Source organism: Salvelinus alpinus, chromosome 17 (assembly GCF_045679555.1).
Source record: "Salvelinus alpinus chromosome 17, SLU_Salpinus.1, whole genome shotgun sequence".
NCBI lineage: Eukaryota > Metazoa > Chordata > Actinopteri > Salmoniformes > Salmonidae > Salvelinus > Salvelinus alpinus.
In genome coordinates this window covers 43,684,739-43,705,664 of record NC_092102.1, presented here as the reverse complement: position 1 = coordinate 43,705,664, position 20,926 = coordinate 43,684,739, and the positions used below count along the sequence as shown (strand labels likewise).

The 20,926-nt window shown below is 47.5% G+C and overlaps 1 protein-coding gene across 4 annotated transcripts in view; it reads left to right on the top strand.

Moving 5' to 3' along the window:
• Positions 1–20,926, top strand: part of LOC139542996 (rho GTPase-activating protein 39-like) — a 151,969-nt gene that overhangs the window by 116,779 nt on the left and 14,264 nt on the right. For all 4 annotated transcript variants that reach the window (XM_071349051.1, XM_071349052.1, XM_071349053.1 and 1 more), the window contains 3 exons: positions 7,630–8,257; positions 8,725–8,820; positions 15,768–15,841. In XM_071349051.1, coding sequence (XP_071205152.1) covers positions 7,630–8,257; positions 8,725–8,820; positions 15,768–15,841 — 798 coding nt within the window. The remainder of the gene's footprint in view (positions 1–7,629; positions 8,258–8,724; positions 8,821–15,767; positions 15,842–20,926) is intronic.

Below are 20,926 nucleotides of genomic sequence, written 5' to 3'. Positions count from 1 at the left end.
AGAGAGAGAGAGAGAGAGAGAGAGAGAGAGAGAGAGAGAGAGAGAGAGAGAGAGAGAGAGAGAGAGAGAGAGAGAGAGAGAGAGAGAGAGAGAGAGAGAGAGAGAGAGAGAGAGAGAGAGAGAGAGAGAGAGAGAGATTTACAAAAACATTGATTTATAGTTAAATAAACTTGGATTTTTCGTCAAGGACATATACAGGAGACTACCCTCTACAACATAACCTTCACTATGTCACCAGGACATATACAGGATACTACCCTCCACAACACAACCTTCACTATGTCACCAGGACATATACAGGAGACTACCCTCTACAACATAACCTTCACTATGTCACCAGGACATATACAGGATACTACCCTCCACAACACAACCTTCACTATGTCACCAGGACATATACAGGATACTACCCTCCACAACATAACCTTCACTATGTCACCAGGACATATACAGGATACTACCCTCCACAACACAACCTTCACTATGTCACCAGGACATATACAGGATACTACCCTCCACAACATAACCTTCACTATGTCACCAGGACATATACAGGATACTACCCTCCACAACACAACCTTCACTATGTCACCAGGACATATACAGGATACTACCCTCCACAACACTATGTCACCAGGACATATACAGGATACTACCCTCCACAACACTATGTCACCAGGACATATACAGGATACTACCCTCCACAACACTATGTCACCAGGACATATACAGGATACTACCCTCCACAACACTATGTCACCAGGACATATACAGGATACTACCCTCCACAACACTATGTCACCAGGACATATACAGGATACTACCCTCCACACCACTATGTCACCAGGACATATACAGGATACTACCCTCCACACCACTATGTCACCAGGACATATACAGGATACTACCCTCCACAACATAACCTTCACTTCAAATCAAAACTCCAAACCTACAACCTGATTTCGGACAAAATGACCTGGAAGGATTCCTACCACCAAAGATGGTTATTTCCAAGCTATACAGCAACTGCTCTGGCAAACAAACAACAGTAACCTGAAAACACCATCCAACCTGGAACTGAGTGAGTAGTTCAGATTCAGGAAACGTTAATGTCGTGAAAGAGGTCATTCATCTTGCAGCAGTCATAAAACATAGAACATGCAACTTCAATTAGCACTGAGGTGTGACGTGAGAGGTGTCAAAGCCCTTGAGCCCAACAATGGCAGGAGAGTTTCACAGCCCACCCCAACCAAATGCAGAGACCTTTGAAGCCCCCTCCCGCTGTTCAGAGGTCATTACAATACAGTTCCCTCTGGATGTAAAACATTAGAAGGCACAAAAAGAATACAAAAAAGCTCCTTATGGAAAATCAAGAGACACTTTTTGCTGACTATTATAAAAATGGGAACATAAACAACTTAATCTTGCACACAGACCATCCCCTGGCACAGTGCTATATTAACACAGACCATCCCCTGGCATGGCACAGTGCTATATTAACACAGACCATCCCCTGGCATGGTGCAGTGCTATATTAACACACTACACCTCTGTTAAGAGGGGAGGTGTTAGCGATAGGTGGAAACTCGGATACTAGACAACGAGGACTCTGAGTCAGCCAATGTCAATCTGTACAAGTCTAGAACAGAACTGAGTGCTGGAGGAGAAGGAGGGAATGATGACATGTGACAGAGAACAACCCATTAGAGAGGTGGCCACCCCTGCAGAGAAGCCAGCAGAACTACTCACCTCAGCTCCCGACAAAAGTCTCGACACCACAGCAGAACAGTCCACCCCAGACCCTGACCATAGCCTTGACATCACAGCAGAACAGTCCACCCCAGACCCTGTCCATAGCCTTGACATCACAGCAGAACAGTCCACCCCAGACCCTGACCATAGCCTTGACATCACAGCAGAACAGTCCACCCCAGACCCTGACCATAGCCTTGACATCACAGCAGAACAGTCCACCCCAGACCCTGACCATAGCCTTGACATCACAGCAGAACAGTCCACCCCAGACCCTGACCATAGCCTTGACATCACAGCAGAACAGTCCACCCCAGACCCTGACCATAGCCTTGACATCACAGCAGAACAGTCCACCCCAGACCCTGACCATAGCCTTGACATCACAGCAGAACAGTCCACCCCAGACCCTGACCATAGCCTTGACATCACAGCAGAACAGTCCACCCCAGACCCTGACCATAGCCTTGACATCACAGCAGAACAGTCCACCCCAGACCCTGACCATAGCCTTGACATCACAGCAGAACAGTCCACCCCAGACCCTGACCATAGCCTTGACATCACAGCAGAACAGTCCACCCCAGACCCTGACCATAGCGTCGACATCACAGCAGAACAGACAAATGAAAAACCCCAAGCCCAGGGGATCTCACCCCCTCTGAGCACCCCCCCTGTCAGCCACCCTGATAGCCCTCCTGATAATCCCCCCACACCCACTGAGAACATATACAAGCCACAGATTGTACTCCTTATGGACTCAAACGGGAAATATATACAAGAAAATGTACTTTTTCCCAAACACACTAAACTCTGGTGTCCAAACACCTAGCATGCCCTAGACCTTCTGTCTGAGGACAACTAGGGTCACCCAGCCACAAAATAATACACACAGGCACAAACGACCTGAGAACACAGCAGGAAATGGTGGCCACAGCACTGAAGGGAGTGATTGGAAAAGCTTCTTCTACTTTCTCCAACGCACAAGTGGTTATCTTCACCCTGCTACCATGAAAATACTTCCACCCTGCTACCATACAGTGGGTAAATGCAAGTATTTTCCGTGACTGTGCCGCAAAGCCAAATGTCTACCTGGCCCACCACTCCACCCTGGACTTGAACAGCCTTTACAACCAAGTCCACCTATACAACGCAGCAGTGCCCACCTTTGCCCGGACCCTAAAGGACATCGCCCTCAACCGCTGCCCCAACACCTCAGTGTCAACAGACACTCCACCCAGACCAGTCGAGACACTCCACCCAGACCAGTAGAGACACTCCACCCAGACCAGTAGAGACACTCTCCCAGACCAGTAGAGACACTCCACCCAGACCAGTCGAGACACTCCACCCAGACCAGTAGAGACACTCCACCCAGACCAGTAGAGACACTCCACCCAGACCAGTAGAGACACTCTCCCAGACCAGTAGAGACACTCCACCCAGACCAGTAGAGACACTCTCCCAGACCAGTAGAGACACTCCACCCAGACCAGTAGAGACACTCTCCCAGAACAGTAGAGACACTCTCCCAGACCAGTAGAGACACTCCACCCAGACCAGTAGAGACACTCTCCCAGACCAGTAGAGACACTCTCCCAGACCAGTAGAGACACTCTCCCAGAACAGTAGAGACACTCTCCCAGACCAGTAGAGACACTCCACCCAGACCAGTAGAGACACTCTCCCAGACCAGTAGAGACACTCCACCCAGACCAGTAGAGACACTCTCCCAGAACAGTAGAGACACTCTCCCAGACCAGTCGAGACACTCCACCCAGACCAGTAGAGACACTCCACCCAGACCAGTAGAGACACTCCACCCAGACCAGTCGAGACACTCTCCCAGACCAGTCGAGACACTCCACCCAGACCAGTCGAGACACTCCACCCAGACCAGTCGAGACACTCTCCCAGACCAGTAGAGACACTCTCCCAGACCAGTAGAGACACTCTCCCAGACCAGTAGAGACACTCCACCCAGAACAGTCGAGACACTCCACCCAGACCAGTCGACACACTCCACCCAGACCAGTAGAGACACTCTCCCAGACCAGTAGAGACACTCTCCCAGACCAGTAGAGACACTCCACCCAGACCAGTAGAGACACTCCACCCAGACCAGTCGAGACACTCTCCCAGACCAGTCGACACACTCCACCCAGAAAAGTAGAGACACTCCACCCAGACCAGTAGAGACACTCCACCCAGACCAGTAGAGACACTCCACCCAGACCAGTAGAGACACTCCACACAGACCAGTAGAGACACTCCACCCAGACCAGTAGAGACACTCCACCCAGACCAGTAGAGACACTCCACCCAGACCAGTAGAGACACTCCACCCAGACCAGTCGAGACACTCCACCCAGACCAGTAGAGACACTCCACCCAGACCAGTCGAGACACTCTCCCAGACCAGTAGAGACACTCCACCCAGACCTGCGGGACCCCCCCCCCCCCCCCCGCCGAGAGAACCTACATCCAGACCACAGTACCACCAGCCACATCCACACCCCCACCCCAACCAATCAACACCTCCCAAGTCAACCATGCCCACACCCCATTTAGAACACCTCAGATCAGACCTATGCCCCTCCTGCCCACCCCATGCACCCCACCCCCGCAAAGAGGGCCTAAACATGGGGGGCCTCAACACACATACGCCCAGGCCGTGAGTAGGAAAACAGGCCCAACCCCCACTCTTACACTAGCCCAAGCCAATGGCATGTACCAGATGCTCAGCAGGCTCTTCTCACAATTACTGGCCTGAAGCCAAACCCCACGACCAACAACATTGGACACTTTATGGAACACAAAATCTTCACCATCTCATCCTGGAATATCCAAGGCCTGAGGTCATCTGCCTTTGGCTTAAAGAGCAGGAATCTGGACTTCATCAAATAAATCAGAAATACAGACATTGTCATCCTACAATAAACCTGGTATAGAGGAGATGGACCCACTGGTTTCCCTCTAGGTTACAGAGAGCTGGTAATCCCATCCACCAAACTACCAGGTGTGAAACAGGGAAGGGACTCAGGGGGTGTGCTAATTTGGTATAGAGCAGACCTAACTCACGCTATTAAATTAATCAAAACAGGGACATTTTTCATCAGGCTAGAAATTCTAAAGGAAATGATCTCAACAGAGAAAAATGTCCTCATGTGTGCTACCTATATCCCCCCACTAGAATCCCCATACTTTAATAAAGACAGCTTCTCCATCCTGGAGGGGGAAATCAATCATTTCCAGGCCAAGGGACATGTACTAGTCTGTGACCTAAATGCTGGACAGAACCTGACACCCTCAGCACACAGGGGGACAAACACCTACCTGGAGTGGACAGTATTCCCTCCCCTATATGCCCCCCTCGGCACAACTACGACAACATAACCAACAAAAACGGGTCACAACTCCTGCAGCTCTGTCACATGCTGGGTATGTACATAGTCAACGGTAGGCTTCGAGGGGACTCCTATAGTGGGTACACCTATAGCTCATCTCTTGGCAGTAGTACTGTAGACTACTTTATCACTGACCTCAACCCAGAGTCTCTCAGAGCGTTCACAGTCAGCCCACTGACACCCCTATCAGATCACAGCAAAATCACAGTCTACTTGAACAGAGCAATACTCAATCATCAAAGCCAAAGGAACTGAATAATATTAAGAAATGCTGTACATGGAAGGAAAGTAGTGTGGAAACCTACCAAAAAATTATTAGGCAACAACTAATTCAGTCCCTTTTAGACAATTTCCTGGACAAAACGTTTCACTGTAATAGTGAAGGTGTAAACTTGGCAGTTTCTCAGCTTCACCATCAAATCAAAAAATTTCAAGCAGACAACCCAAGAAAATGAACAACAATGACAGATGATTTGATGAAGAATGCAAAAACCTAAGAAAGAATTTAAGAAAGCTATCCAACCAAAAACATAGAGACCCAGACAACCTGAGCCTTTTGGGGAAATGCTGTTTTGGCCTGAGCGGGTCTTAGTGGAGCTTAGCTCCAGACCTGCTGACGGCTTTGGGCCTGAGCTGTGGACAAATAAACCAGTTGTACTTCTGATCAACGGCCCACATGTTTCACCATGCTGCAGGGATTACTACACTACTGAAAAGATTACCATGACGCTTTTGTTTTTAATAAGACCACATTATGAAGCCCTTACTACATAGACATATGTCTTTTACGGCTGCTATGTAAAATAGGGGTACCCTCCCTGGTCCCTACCCACACATCTCTGTCAGAACAATAATGTAAAGCCTGATATACAGTATAAGAGGCCAGATTTCCTCGAACAGATCTGCCTGACTTCTGCAGCATTATATTGTAAATATGAGGTCATATGAGTATGAATTTAAAAGAACCATCTTTCAAGGTTATTGTTGGTTATTACTGTTTGTTCTTCTTTAGGCCATGTAATTGAGTTTGAAAAAGCCTTTGGTAAGACATTAGTGTTGGTTCAGAGGCAAACTCACTATTGATATGATTGTGATTGAATTACCTGGATGTTCTAAAGAGAGAACCATGCTGGCCGTTTGGGATTTGATATGATTCGTTGCATAAAGCGAACAAACTCATGTTATTAGATTTGTGAAAGTATAGCGAACACAATTCTAAATGCAACGTGTAAAGTGTTGGTCCAATGTTTCATGAGCTGAAATAAAAGATCCCAGAAATGTTCCTCACGCACAAAAAGCTTATTTCGCTCAAATATTGTGCACAAAACATTGCTGTTAGTGAGCATTTCTCATTTGTCAAGATAATAAATCCACCAAACAGGTGTGGCATATCAATAAACTGATTAAACAATATGATAATTACACAGGTGCACCTTGTGCTGGGGGGAAACAAAAGGCCACTCTAAAATGTGTAATTTTGTCACATGCTACAGATGTCTCAAGTTTTGAGGGAGCGTGTAATTGGCATGCTGACTGCAGGAATGTCCACCAGAGCTGTTGCCAGATAATTGAATGTTAATTTCTCTACCATAAGCCACCTCCAACATCATTTTAGAGAATTTGTCAGTACGTCCAACCGGTCTCACAACCGCAGACCACGTGTCAACACGGCAGCTCAGCAGCTCCACATTCGGATTCATCACCTTCGGGATCATCTGAGACCATCTGAAACTGTGGGTTTGCACAACTGAAGAATTTCTGCACAAACTGTCTGAAACCGTCTCAGGAAAGCTCATCCGAGTGCGCGTCGTCCTCACCAGGGTCTTGACCTGACTGCAGTTTGGCGTTGTAACCGACTTCAGTGGGCAAATGCTCACCTTCGATGGCTGCTGGAGAAATTCAATCTTCACGGATGAATGTATGGTGTCGTATGCGACGAGCGGTTTGCTAATCTCAAAGTTGGGACTTTCCAGCAACTTCACACAGTCATTGAAGAGGATTGGGACAACATATTTTAAATTGTTGCATGTTGCGTACTGTATATATTTTTGTTCAGTGTAGTTTCATTTGTATTTGGTAAAGGGCCAGTGGCAGTGGAAGTGTTTTGGGGCGATGGAAGGGAAGCAGCCAGAGGAAGGCTACAGAGAGTGGGGGATGGTTGTTATGTTACCATATATGTGTTTAGATGTGATAGCCACATTGGGTCACCTATTTCTAGAGTGTGATCTGCATGAATGATTCCAGATTCTACTCTGTTAACGCTTTAGGGGACATTAGTAAACTGATCCTACAGTATGCACAATGACGAACACACAGGCACACACACCATAATTCACATGCTCAATGTACTGTATGTTTACAGAATTAGACACATGCCATCAACAGACAGTAATTCACATATGATTCCAGCTGTAGCATTTATGTCTATGCCTTGTTAAATCTTCCTCTCCCTCTGGATCTTCTTCTCCAGGCAGGAACGCTGGACTCCAAGGCCCAGTCGGAGATCTCGTCACAAGGCGGAGGTAATGGACACAGGGGCACCCCTCATGGAGTCAAAGTGACTGGAGACAGGAGGGGAGGTGGGGGAGGAGGAGGCGGCAGTGTGGGATACCAGTACCCTTACACCACCCTCTGTAAACCTCCTCCGGACACCAACATGGTGGACTGGGCCAGTAAGAACCTGAACCTGCACACCCAGGGCCTGTTCCGCCGCCGCGTCTCCATCGCCAACATGCTCTCCTGGAACCGGGGCTCCATCAAGAAGCCCATGCTGATCACCAGCGACCGCACCGTCAAGAAGGAAGCCTGTGAGATGTTCAAGCTGATTCAGAGCTACATGGGGGATCGTCCGGCCCGGCTGGAGCGCCGTCACACCGCCCTGCTGGTGGTCACTAAGTGCTGGGGAATGCAGGCCCTGAGGGATGAGCTGTACGTCCAGCTGGTCAGACAGACCACTGACAACCTGAGCCTGAGGAGCCTGGAGGCCGGCTGGGAATTCATGGCCATCAGCCTGGCCTTCTTCTCCCCCTCGCCCAAGTTCAGAAGCTACCTTGAGGGGTACATCCAGACACACCTGGAGCCCTCCAACGACAAGAAGAGTGAGTGGCAAAACTGCTTCTATTGATAAAAATGTTTGTACTATATATATACAGTACATCTATGAATCTTTTTCTGTGTTTACCATGGATTATGGGTTGGTGAAGGTTGTTTTCCTGTAGCTGGTAGTTTTGGAATAAATATGATTTATTTGTTTGATTAGACTTGGGTGCATCCAGAGGTGTGTTTATGTATCCGGTATTCCCGTGAGTTCAAAAACAGACAGTTGATATTGGTTTTCCAGCTATTATTATCTGGGATTCGGGCCAGATCAAACAGGATGCAGCACTGGAAAAGTGAGACAAAAAAAAAAAAAATGGAGTGGGAGTAGGGTCAAAGTTGAGAGAGCCCAGCACAAAACACCATCATCTGTTTTTCAGACCTAGACACTGGGGAGAGCGTTATTGCGACAAATCTTTAATCAAAAGAACATTTTGTCTTTCCGTCCTCCTCACCACTTCATTTACAGTCATGCAGCACATTATGGAACAACAGGACATGAAGACCAAGAAGAATTCAAAGTCCCGGAAGAAGAGGAAGCAGAACAGCGAGGAAGAAGAAGAGGGTGAGTTTTACTACAGTAATACTTGTTCACTACAGTAATACTTGTTCACTACAGTAACACTTGTTCACTACAGTAATATTTGTTCACTACAGTAACACGTGTTCATTCACAGAAGAAAAAGAGGGAGGAATAACAGTTGAATTAAATTGATTTGGGTAAAAAACATATACAAAAATATGTAGAATGTGTTCCTAGAGGATAGCAGTTACAAGTATTAATGAAAACACTTGATCCAAAGTAGTCCTCACAGTGTCCCCATCTTACAGCCGGCAGGCCGACACTCACAGAAAATATTCACCTATGATCACACTTTATTTGGATAGTCCGGATTTTCCATTAGTAGATGCTCCACAGATAGTTTGTTGATAGTCATACTATCTGTTGATAAGCAACTGGTTGCTAAGGTTACGGTTAGGTTTGAATAAGAGTTGGAGTAAACGTTTAGATTAAGTGTTAGGGTTAAGTTTATGGTTAGGATAAGGGTTAAGGTCAGGGTTAGCGCTAAGGTTATTTAGTTATTTGAAATGTTACTGATAGTCTGTACCAACGTATGTTTCTTTCTATATGAGATTGACAATTGAAGGTATTGCACACATTCACATCAGTACTAGACTCTTTAAATAAGATTAGCAGAACCACACAAAGGAGCCTTGAGGAACAAAAGCTGGGGTAACGTGTTTCCCTCTGTGCTTTATCTCTGTTGCCCAGCTGGGCAGGCTGGCACACACACACACTGCCAGGCAGGGATTAACAGGCAGATAGCCATGTTATAGGAGTGATCATCCCTGGCCCTGTCTCCTCCTAACCCTCTGGCCTAAAGAGCATGAGTAATGCTGTCCAGGCCATGGCTGAGGGGACCTCTCTGTAGAGTGAGAGGAGACACCACCTTCATATAATCAATAAGAGACACCACTACCTGGACTCAATAAGAGACACCACTACCTGGACTCAATAAGAGACACCACTACCTAGACTCAATAAGACACCACTACCTAGACTCAATAAGAGACACCACCTACCTAGACTCAATAAGAGACACCACCTACCTAGACTCAATAAGAGACACCACTTACCTAGACTCAATAAGACACCACTACCTAGACTCAATAAGAGACACCACTACCTAGACTCAATAAGAGACACCACTACCTAGACTCAATAAGAGACACCACCTACCTAGACTCAATAAGAGACACCACTTACCTAGACTCAATAAGACACCACTACCTAGACTCAATAAGAGACACCACTACCTAGACTCAATAAGAGACACCACTACCTAGACTCAATAAGAGACACCACTACCTGGACTCAATAAGAGACACCACTACCTGGACTCAATAAGAGACACCACTACCTGGACTCAATAAGAGACACCACCTACCTAGACTCAATAAGAGACACCACTACCTAGACTCAATAAGAGACACCACCTACCTAGACTCAATAAAACACCACTACCTAGACTCAATAAGAGACACCACTACCTAGACTCAATAAGAGACACCACCTTGCTAGACTCAATAAGAGACACCACCTACCTAGACTCAATAAGACACCACTACCTGGACTCAATAAGAGACACCACTACCTGGACTCAATAAGAGACACCACCTACCTAGACTCAATAAAACACCACTACCTAGACTCAATAAGAGACACCACTACCTGGACTCAATAAGAGACACCACCTACCTAGACTCAATAAAACACCACTACCTAGACTCAATAAGAGACACCACTACCTAGATTCAATAAGAGACACCACCTTGCTAGACTCAATACGAGACACCAACTTGCTAGACTCAATAAGAGACACCACTTACCTAAACTCAATAAGAGACACCACTTACCTAGACTCAATAAGAGACACCACTACCTAGACTCAATAAGAGACACCACTACCTAGACTCAATAAAAGACACCACTACCTAGACTCAATAAAAGACACCACTACCTAGACTTAATAAAAGACACCACTACCTAGACTCAATACGAGACACCATCTTGCTAGACTCAATAAGAGACACCACTACCTGGACTCAATAAGAGACACCACTTTGCTAGACTCAATAAGAGACACCACTACCTAGACTCAATAAGAGACACCACCTACCTAGACTCAATAAGAGACAGTACTACCTAGACTCAATAAGAGACACCACTACCTAGACTCAATAAGACACCACTACCTGGACTCAATAAGACACCACTACCTGGACTCAATAAGACACCACTACCTAGACTCAATAAGAGACACCACTACCTAGACTCAATAAGAGACACCATCTTGCTGGACTCAATAAGAGACACCACTTTGCTAGACTCAATAAGAGACACCACTACCTGGACTCAATAAGAGACACCACTACCTATACTCAATAAGACACCACTACCTGGACTCAATAAGACACCACTACCTGGACTCAATAAGACACCACTACCTAGACTCAATAAGAGACACCACCTACCTAGACTCAATAAGAGACACCACTACCTAGACTCAATAAGAGACACCACTACCTTGACTCAATAAGAGACACCACTACCTAGACTCAATAAGAGACACCACTTTGCTAGACTCAATAAGAGACACCACTACCTAGACTCAATAAGAGACACCACCTACCTAGACTCAGTAAGAGACACCACTACCTGGACTCAATAAGACACCACTACCTAGACTCAATAAGAGACACCACTACCTAGACTCAATAAGAGACACCATCTTGCTGGACTCAATAAGAGACACCACTTTGCTAGACTCAATAAGAGACACCACTACCTGGACTCAATAAGAGACACCACTACCTATACTCAATAAGACACCACTACCTGGACTCAATAAGACACCACTACCTGGACTCAATAAGACACCACTACCTAGACTCAATAAGAGACACCACCTACCTAGACTCAATAAGAGACACCACTACCTAGACTCAATAAGAGACACCACTACCTAGACTCAATAAGAGACACCACTTTGCTAGACTCAATAAGAGACACCACTACCTAGACTCAATAAGAGACACCACCTACCTAGACTCAATAAGAGACACCACTACCTAGACTCAATAAGAGACACCACTACCTGGACTCAATAAGAGACACCACCTTCCTAGACTCAATAAGAGACACCACCTACCTAGACTCAATAAGAGACACCACTACCTAGACTCAATAAGAGACACCACCTACCTAGACTCAATAAGAGACACCACTACCTGGACTCAATAAGAGACACCACCTACCTAGACTCAATAAGAGACACCACCTACCTAGACTCAATAAGAGACACCACTACCTGGACTCAATAAGAGACACCACCTACCTACTCAATAAGAGACACCACCTACCTAGACTCAATAAGAGACACCACCTACCTAGACTCAATAAGAGACACCACCTACCTACTCAATAAGAGACACCACCTACCTAGACTCAATAAGAGACACCACCTACCTAGACTCAATAAGAGACACCACCTACCTAGACTCAATAAGACACCACTACGTAGACTCAATAGGAGACACCACCATCCTCACATACTGTACGTATAGCAGAACCCCAAAAAATCTTTGTCACATGCTTCGTAAACAACAGGTCTGTGTGAGAGTGTTTTCACGGGTATGGATAAAGGGGAGGAGGGATTGGATGGGGATGGTCGTTGGAATGTTTTGAAGGGGGAGAGGTGGCATCGTTGTGGGCTTCACCAGCTGCCTCTCTGGGCCCAGGCTGCTGAGTGGGCATTGTTCTGGGCGCCAGTTTGGGGCCTCGGATCCAGCTCTTCATCAAAAGAGGAGAAAGAGGGCGTAGGGGGTTTGTTTTGGTAGTGTCCGATCTCTCTGTGGCACGTTTAAGAACGTGTGGCTGACAATGGGGCCGGCCCATGGGCCTCAGACAGGCTGGGAAGACCTGGGCAGCCAGGCATGGTGGTGGCAGCAGTGGGTGTCCTGGAAATGAAACAGTGAGCCAAGCCCAGTTAAGCCCCCAGTACAAGGGGAGCGTGGGCCAGAGGAGTGGAGTGGCTGGGGCCTCTTCTCCTCTCTGTGGAGGAATAAAGGTTGGCCGTTACACCACCAACTATTTGTATGCAAATAGTCTCTGTTTCCTCTGTATCTTTTCTCTGGCCCTGGCTGGCCCTGTTTAGCGTGGGATCGCTGGATCCCATTTGACACTCAGCTGAGGTTTAGGCCACAGACACAAACAGGCTGCAAGTGGAGAGTAATGAAGAGACTGTTGATCTTTTATGTCACCTGCTTTATAGATGCCCCACATCAACTCCCTAGTTCTCTGTCTGTTTTTTTATGCATACAAACACATTTACAGCCATGGTAACAGACTCATACACACACATCCATGTAGCCCCCCTGTCCTCTCTCTGTCTTCTTGTGGTATCACATAGGGATTACGACCCACAGGCAGTGGAAAGTCAACACAGGATTCTCTCTGTCTCTCAGAGCCTTAATAACAGTCTCAGAGGTCTTAACCGTGGTGCTCAGTGGTACAAGCCAGCCCTCTACCCTGCCTGGGCTATGTGCCTCAGTAACATCATCTGACACATAAGAGGGGAAATCAGTCCACTGCTCCCACATGCTTGTCATTCCAACCCTAACAACACAGGAGAAGGAAGGAATGCTCAGGAAGTAAGAGAGAGAGAGGGATGCTCAGGAAGGAGGAGAGAGAGGGGGGGGGGGGGGTGCTCAGGAAGGAGGAGAGAGAGAGAGAGGAATGCTCAGGAAGGAGGAGAGAGAGGGGGGGGGATGCTCAGGAAGGAGGAGAGAGAGAGTAATGCTCAGGAAGAAGGAGAAAGAGAGAGAGAGAGAGAAAGAGAGTGAGAGCAAGAGGGGTGGAATGCTCAGGAAGGAGGAGAGAGAGAGGAATGCTCAGGAAGAAGGAGAAAGAGAGAGAGAAAGAGAGTGAGAGCAAGAGGGGGGGAATGCTCAGGAAGGAGGAGAGAGAGAGGAATGCTCAGGAAGAAGGAGAAAGAGAGAGAGAAAGAGAGTGAGAGCAAGAGGGGTGGAATGCTCAGGAAGGAGGAGAGAGAGAGGAATGCTCAGGAAGAAGGAGAAAGAGAGGAATGCTCCGGAAGAAGGAGAAAGAAAGAGAAAGAGAAAGAGAGTGAGAGCAAGAGGGGTGGAATGCTCAGGAAGGAGGAGAGAGGGGTGGAATGCTCAGGAAGAAGGAGAAAGGGGAAAGATGAGGAGAGCAGGAGAGAATAACAGTACAGAAACCATTAGAGAAGAGGAAAATAAATGAAGGATTGTGAGGGTCAGAGGAGTGAGGAGAGGAGTGAATAAAAGAGGATAAGAGAAGACGAGGGATGTGAAGACAATAAGGTCTAGAAAAAAGGAAGGAGCAGATCTTGTAGCAGGTGTTCCCAGCAGCAGTCCTGAGCCAGAGCGATGTGTGTGTCCTGCAGTCCTCAGCAGCACAGAGATCAGAGAGCAGAGACAGGGGCTTGTGAAACCACTGCCCTGCCTCTTAAATATGTGTTTTTACAGCCAAATAAAAGAGGACTTCTGCCTAAAACAACTCCTATAAAACTCTCTTCTCCTTCTCTGTTACAAAGCCCTCAATCCACTATGTTGACAACACTGTAAACACGGTCAGAAGAGGAGGAGAAGTTAAAGGGTTTGTTCTGGACTGAGGTCATCAGGCTGTGTGACCGGTCACCTCTCTGACTATCCCTGTTGAGGCCTGCTTGGCCATGTGCCCTCACAGCTGTGCTCGGAGGTGAATGACCCAGTAGTATTATCCAGGCTGGTGTCTGGTCCTCTGAGCCGATACAGTGCTACAGTAACACTAGGGCCTGGGCGGGCTGATGAACGACAGCCCTGTGTCATAGTGTTCCATTTTCTCTACCTCGCCTGGTCTCTGGGACCTGCCCAATTTGAGTCCCCCCTCCTTTTCTCTTCCCCCTGAGGACCTTACTTTGATATGTCAGCACCCCTCCTCTCTCTTTGTTGTTTCATGAAGCCGTAAAGTTGTCCCGTGATTGAATTACTTTCCCTCATAATTGAAATCCATCTCATTCCCGTTTTGGATGAGGAGAAAGATCAAAGTTAAATCCCCCCCTCCAGAAATCAACACCATGTCAGTTATGTGTGTGATTCATTTGACTTACGATATGAGACAATAATCGCGAAACCTTTTTAAAGCCTCAGGTTCTCGTAGTCTCAAAACTCAACTCAGCTAACCCTCTGCCAAACCTCCTGCTGCTGTTTTGTTGCTGAGGACAGGCTGTGAACGACTTTCACCTGTTTGCCATAAATCTGTGTCATGTAGTTTCAGCACCAGGGTCTGCAGCCAAGATGAACTCTGGTTCTCACAGAGTAAGGACAACAGAAGAAAAAAATGTGTTGGCCAATACCTCAGTCGCTCATTCTTCACTCTTGGAAAGAATTCTACATGGAATCCAAAAGGGTTCTACCTAGAACCAAAAAGGGTTCTACCTGGAACCAAAAAGGGTTCTTCAAAGGGTTCTGATATACAGTAGTAGGACTGGCAGGTAAAGTAGAAGCAGTTGAAGCATAATTAAAAATGCAGATTCAATACTGATTGTAGTAATAGTGCTTTAATAACAGTAGCAGTACTATCTGTTATAGTAATACTTAGCGTTTGATATCTTGGCGGCTTTAACCTTGAGGTACAGCTGCTCCCTACAGCTCGATAATACGGTAATAATACACCATGGTGACTGGGCAGGATTCTCCTGGAATGTGCAGAGCTGATATCCAAAATGCCCTGCGGTGAACAGATTTGGTTTTGATGATTCATTGGTAACATGTTCTGTCGGTGGGGTTTATGACCCCCGTGTATTACTCCAAACTCCTGTGGAACTGACACTGAGGACTTTCACATGCAGATAGAAAATGGTAACGAATTGTATTACTGCCTCAGGCTTGGTCAGTAATGGTGTCTGTCATCTCCCCTCTCTCCAGGCCTGCCAATCAGCACTTATGCCAAGTACTGCTACCGCAAGCTGCAGAAGGTCGCCGTCACTGGGGGAAAAAAGGTAAGGTCATCCTAAAACACTATTAACATGGCCACGGAGGGATGTCATACAAGGAATACAAAGACAGAGGGGGGTTGCTCCATCGCTCATTGCTCCATCACTCACTGCTCCATCGCTCACTGCTCCATCACTCACTGCTCCATCACTCACTGCTCCATCGCTCACTGCTCCATCACTCACTGCTCCATCGCTCACTGCTCCATCGCTCACTGCTCCATCGCTCACTGCTCCATCACTCACTGCTCCGTCGCTCACTTCTCCATCACTCACTGCTCCATCACTCACTGCTCCATCGCTCACTGCTCCATCGCTCATTGCTCCATCGCTCATTGCTCCATCACTCACTGCTCCATCGCTCACTGCTCCATCACTCACTGCTCCATCGCTCACTGCTCCATCGCTCACTGCTCTATTGCTCACTGCTCCATCGCTCACTGCTCTATTGCTCACTGCTCCATCGCTCACTTCTCCATCACTCACTGCTCTATTGCTCACTACTCCATCACTCACTGCTCCATCACTCACTGCTCTATTGCTCACTGCTCCATCGCTCACTGCTCTATTGCTCACTGCTCCATCGCTCACTTCTCCATCACTCACTTCTCCATCACTCACTGCTCCATCGCTCACTGCTCCATCGCTCACTGCTCTATTGCTCACTTCTCCATCACTCACTGCTCTATTGCTCACTGCTCCATCACTCACTTCTCCATCGCTCACTGCTCCATCGCTCACTGCTCCATCGCTCACTCCTCCATCACTCACTGCTCCATCGCTCACTGCTCTATTGCTCACTGCTCCATCACTCACTGCTCCATCGCTCACTGCTCCATCGCTCACTGCTCCATCGCCCACTGCTCCATCGCTCACTGCTCCATCTCTCACTTCTCCATCACTCACTGCTCCATCGCTCACTGCTCCATCGCTCACTGCTCCATCACTCACTGCTCCATCTCTCACTGTTGGAATGGATTGAGATTTCATTTCCAGACCTTCTGCTGCAGTTTTATATTCTAATTATCTAAATGATCTAGGAACTCCAACTCTCCCAGCAGACAAAGAGAAGTGGAATGTTTCTATTGTTCTAGTGAGTTAGTGTTGCCCCTGAGGTTAGCGTCGGCTATGAAGCGAGGCATTCTGGGAGCTCGCACATGTGTTAGCAATCATCACACTGAGCCGTTAGGAGTCCTCAGCAAAATAGGCACTAATCTGTAAACCAAAACTGAGACGGGGGCGTTACAACAACCCTTTAGACCCCCTCCGCCACCCGCTCTCTCCCAAATCCCCACTGGACACGTGGATCTAAAGAGAGGGTTCAAGTCTGAGCTTGTGCCTACCAAACCACCCCTCCATCAGTCAGCCAGTAGAGCAGCCATCTCCCAACCTCCACCCTGTCCTCTGTTGTGTCCCACCCTGTAATCAGCCAGCCCACAGCCCGCCCCCTGCAGCCTTACTGCAGCCTTACTGCAGCCTCACAGCCTTACTGCAGCCTTACTGCAGCCTCACTGCAACCTTACTGCAGCCTCACTGCAGCCTCACTGCAGCCTCCCTGCAGCCTTACTGCAGCCTCACTGCAGCCTTACTGCAGCCTTACTGCAGCCTCACTGCAGCCTTACTGCAGCCTCACTGCAGCCTCACTGCAGCCTCCCTGCAGCCTTACTGCAGCCTCACTGCAGCCCCAGGGCAGCCTCACTGCAGCCCCAGGGCAGCCTCACTGCAGCCTTACTGCAGCCTTACTGCAGCCTCCCTGCAGCCTCACTGCAGCCTTACTGCAGCCCCAGGCCCTTTTACTGGGGGCTATATTTTATTTGTCACATGCTTCGTAAACAACAGGTTTGGACTAACAGTGTAATGTTTACATACGGGCCCTTCCCAACAATGCAGAGAGAAAGAAAATAGAGAAATAATAGAAAAGTAAAACACGTAATAATGAAAGTAATAATAAATACACAATGAGTCATGATAACTTGGCTGTATAGACGGGGTACCAGTACTGAGTTGATATGCAGGGGTACGAGGTCTTTGAGGTAGATACAGTAGGCACATATAACCAGGAATAGAGTGAGAGATAGCAAACAGTAGCAGCAGGGTATGTAATGAGTCAACAAAAAGTTATTGCAAAAAGGGTCAATGCAGAAGATAGTTAAATAGTTAACCAACTAGCTACCCAGACTAACTATTTAGCAGTCCTATGGCTTGGGGGTAGAAGCTGTTCAGGGTCCTGTTGGTTCCAGACTTGCTGTATCGGTACCGTTTGCTGTGCGGTAGCAGAGAGAACAGTCTATGACTTGGGTGGCTGGAGTCTTTGACAATTTTTAGGGCCTTCTTCTAACACCATCTGCTATAGAGGTTCTGGATGGCAGGTAGCTCGGCCCCAGTGATTTACTGGGCCATACGTACTACCCTCTGTAGCGCCTTGCGGTCGGATGCCAAGCAGTTCCCATACCACGCCGTGATGCAGCCAGTCAAGATGTTCTCAATGGTGCAGCTGTGTAACTTGTTAAGGATCTGAGGATCCATGCCAAATATTTTCAGCCTACTGAGGTGGAAGAGGCATTGTTTTGCCTTATTCACGACTGTGTTGGTGTGTTTGGAACATCATAGATCCTTAGTGATCTGGACACCGAGGACTTGAAGCTCGACCCGCTCCACTACAGCCCTGTGGATGTGGATGTGGGTGTGCCCAGCCCTCCGTTTCCTGAAGTCCACGATCAGCTCCTTGGTCTTGCTGATGTTGAGGGAGAGGTTGTTGTCCTGGCACCACACTGCCAGGTCTCTGGCCTCCTCCTTATAGGCTGTCTCAATGTCGTAGGTGATCAGGCCTACCACCGTCGTGTCGTCGGCAAACTTAATGATGGTGTTGGAGTCATGCATGGCCATGCAGTTGTGGGTGAACAGAGAGTACAGGAGGGGGCAAAGCACACACCCCTGAGGGGCCCCCGTGTTGAGGGTCAGTGTGGCGGATGTGTTGTTGCCTACCCTCACCACCTAGTGGCGTCCCGTCTGGAAGTCCAGGATCCAGTTGCAGAGGGAGGTGTTCAGTCCGTAGTGTTGAATGCTGAGCTGAAGTCAATGAACAGCATTTTCACGTAGGTGTTCCTTTTGTCCAAGTGGGAAAGAGCAGTGTGGAGTACAATTGAGATTGCATCAATTGTGGATCTGTTGAGGTGGTATGGAAATTGGAGTGGGTCCAGGGTGTCTGGGATGATGGTGTTGATGTGAGCCATGACCAGCCTTTCAAAGCATTTCATGTCTACAGATGTGAGTGCTACGGAGCGATAGACATTCAGACAGTTTTCCTTGGCATTCTTGGGCACAGGGACTATGGTGGTCTACTTGAAACACTTGCCAGCTGGTCAGCACATGCGCGTGTCCTGGTAATCCTGTTTAATGATCTTACTCACACCGGCCACACAGAGCTGGTGCTGTCACTCATGGTTCAAACATAGAAGGCATTTAGCTCTGGTAGGCTCGCGTCACTGGGCATAGAAGGCATTTAGCTCTGGTAGGCTCGCGTCACTGGGCATAGAAGGCATTTAACTCTGGTAGGCTCGCGTCACTGGGCATAGAAGGCATTTAACTCTGGTAGGCTCGCGTCACTGGGCATAGAAGGCATTTAGCTCTGGTAGGCTCGCGTCACTGGGCATAGCTAGGCTCGCGTCACTGGGCATAGAAGGCATTTAGCTCTGGTAGGTTCACGTCACTGGGCAGCTTGCGGCTGGATTTCCCTTTGTAATCCATGATAGTTTGCAAGCCCTGCCACATCCGACGAGCACCAGAGCTGGTGTAGTAGGATTCGATCTTAGTCCTGTATTGACACTTTGCCTGTTTGATGGTTTGTCGGAGGGCGTAGCAGGATTTTTTAATAAATGTCCAGATTAGTGTCCCACTCCTTGAAAGTGGTAGCTCTAGCTTTTAGCTCAGTGCGGATGTTGCCTGTAATTCATGGCTTCTGGTTGGGATATGTACGTACGGTCACTGTGGGGACGTCGTCGTTGATGCACTTATTAATAAAAAAATAATAATAATAAAAATAAAATAAATAAATAAATAAATAAAAAATAAAGATGGTGATTGATGTGATAATCAATGCCATCAGATGAGTCCCGGAACATATTCCAGTCTGTGCTAGCAAAACAGTCCTGTAGCGTAGCATCCACATCATCTGATCACTTCCGTATTAAGCAAGTCACTGGTACTTCCTGCTTTAGTTTTTTCTTGTAAGCAGGAGTCAGAAGGATATAATTATGGTCAGATTTACCAAATGGAGGGCGAGGGAGAGCTTTGTACATGTCTCTGTGTGTGGAGTAAAGGTGGTCTGGAGTTTTTTCCCTCTGGTTGCACATGTGACATGCTGGTAGAAATTAGGTAAAACAGATTTAAGTTTTCCTGCATTAAAGTCCACGGCCACTAGGAGCACCGTTTCTGGATGAGCATTTTCTTGTTTGCTTATGGCCTTACACAGCTTGTTGAGTGCAGTCTTAGTGCCAGCATCGGTTTGTGGTGGTAAATAGACAGCTACAAAAAATATAAATTGTAAATAGTACGGTCTACAGCGCATCATGGGTTATTTTAACTCAGGCAAGCAGAACCTCGAGACTTCCTTAGTATTACACCAATTGAACAGAGGGTAGAGGATGATTATTTACTCGTCGCCATAGTTTCATCAGGGTACCCACACGTCGGCCTCTAGGTTGCAGTTTATTTTTCGTCTGAATGTCGGGGATTGGGGTCAGGGGTAAGGAGTATATGCCGCTGACTCATTGAAGTAGAAATGTTCTACCAAATCGAGGTTAGGGATCGCTGTTCTGATGTCCAGAAGCTATTTTTATGGTCATAGGAAGCAATGGCAGAAACATTATGTACAAAAACAGCTAAGATCTGTGTGGGGAAAAACACACAAAATAGCAGAATTGTTCAGGACCCATTAAAATGTCCGCCAAACATTCCAGCGCCATTCTTTCTTTTAAACCTTATTTAACCCCTCGGAGCTGCTGAGATGGAAGCTGGGCTTTAAACATGGCTGGGTGTCTCCTGTCTACTTCTGTATATGAGGGACCTGACCTACAGTTCAGCTGTGATTGC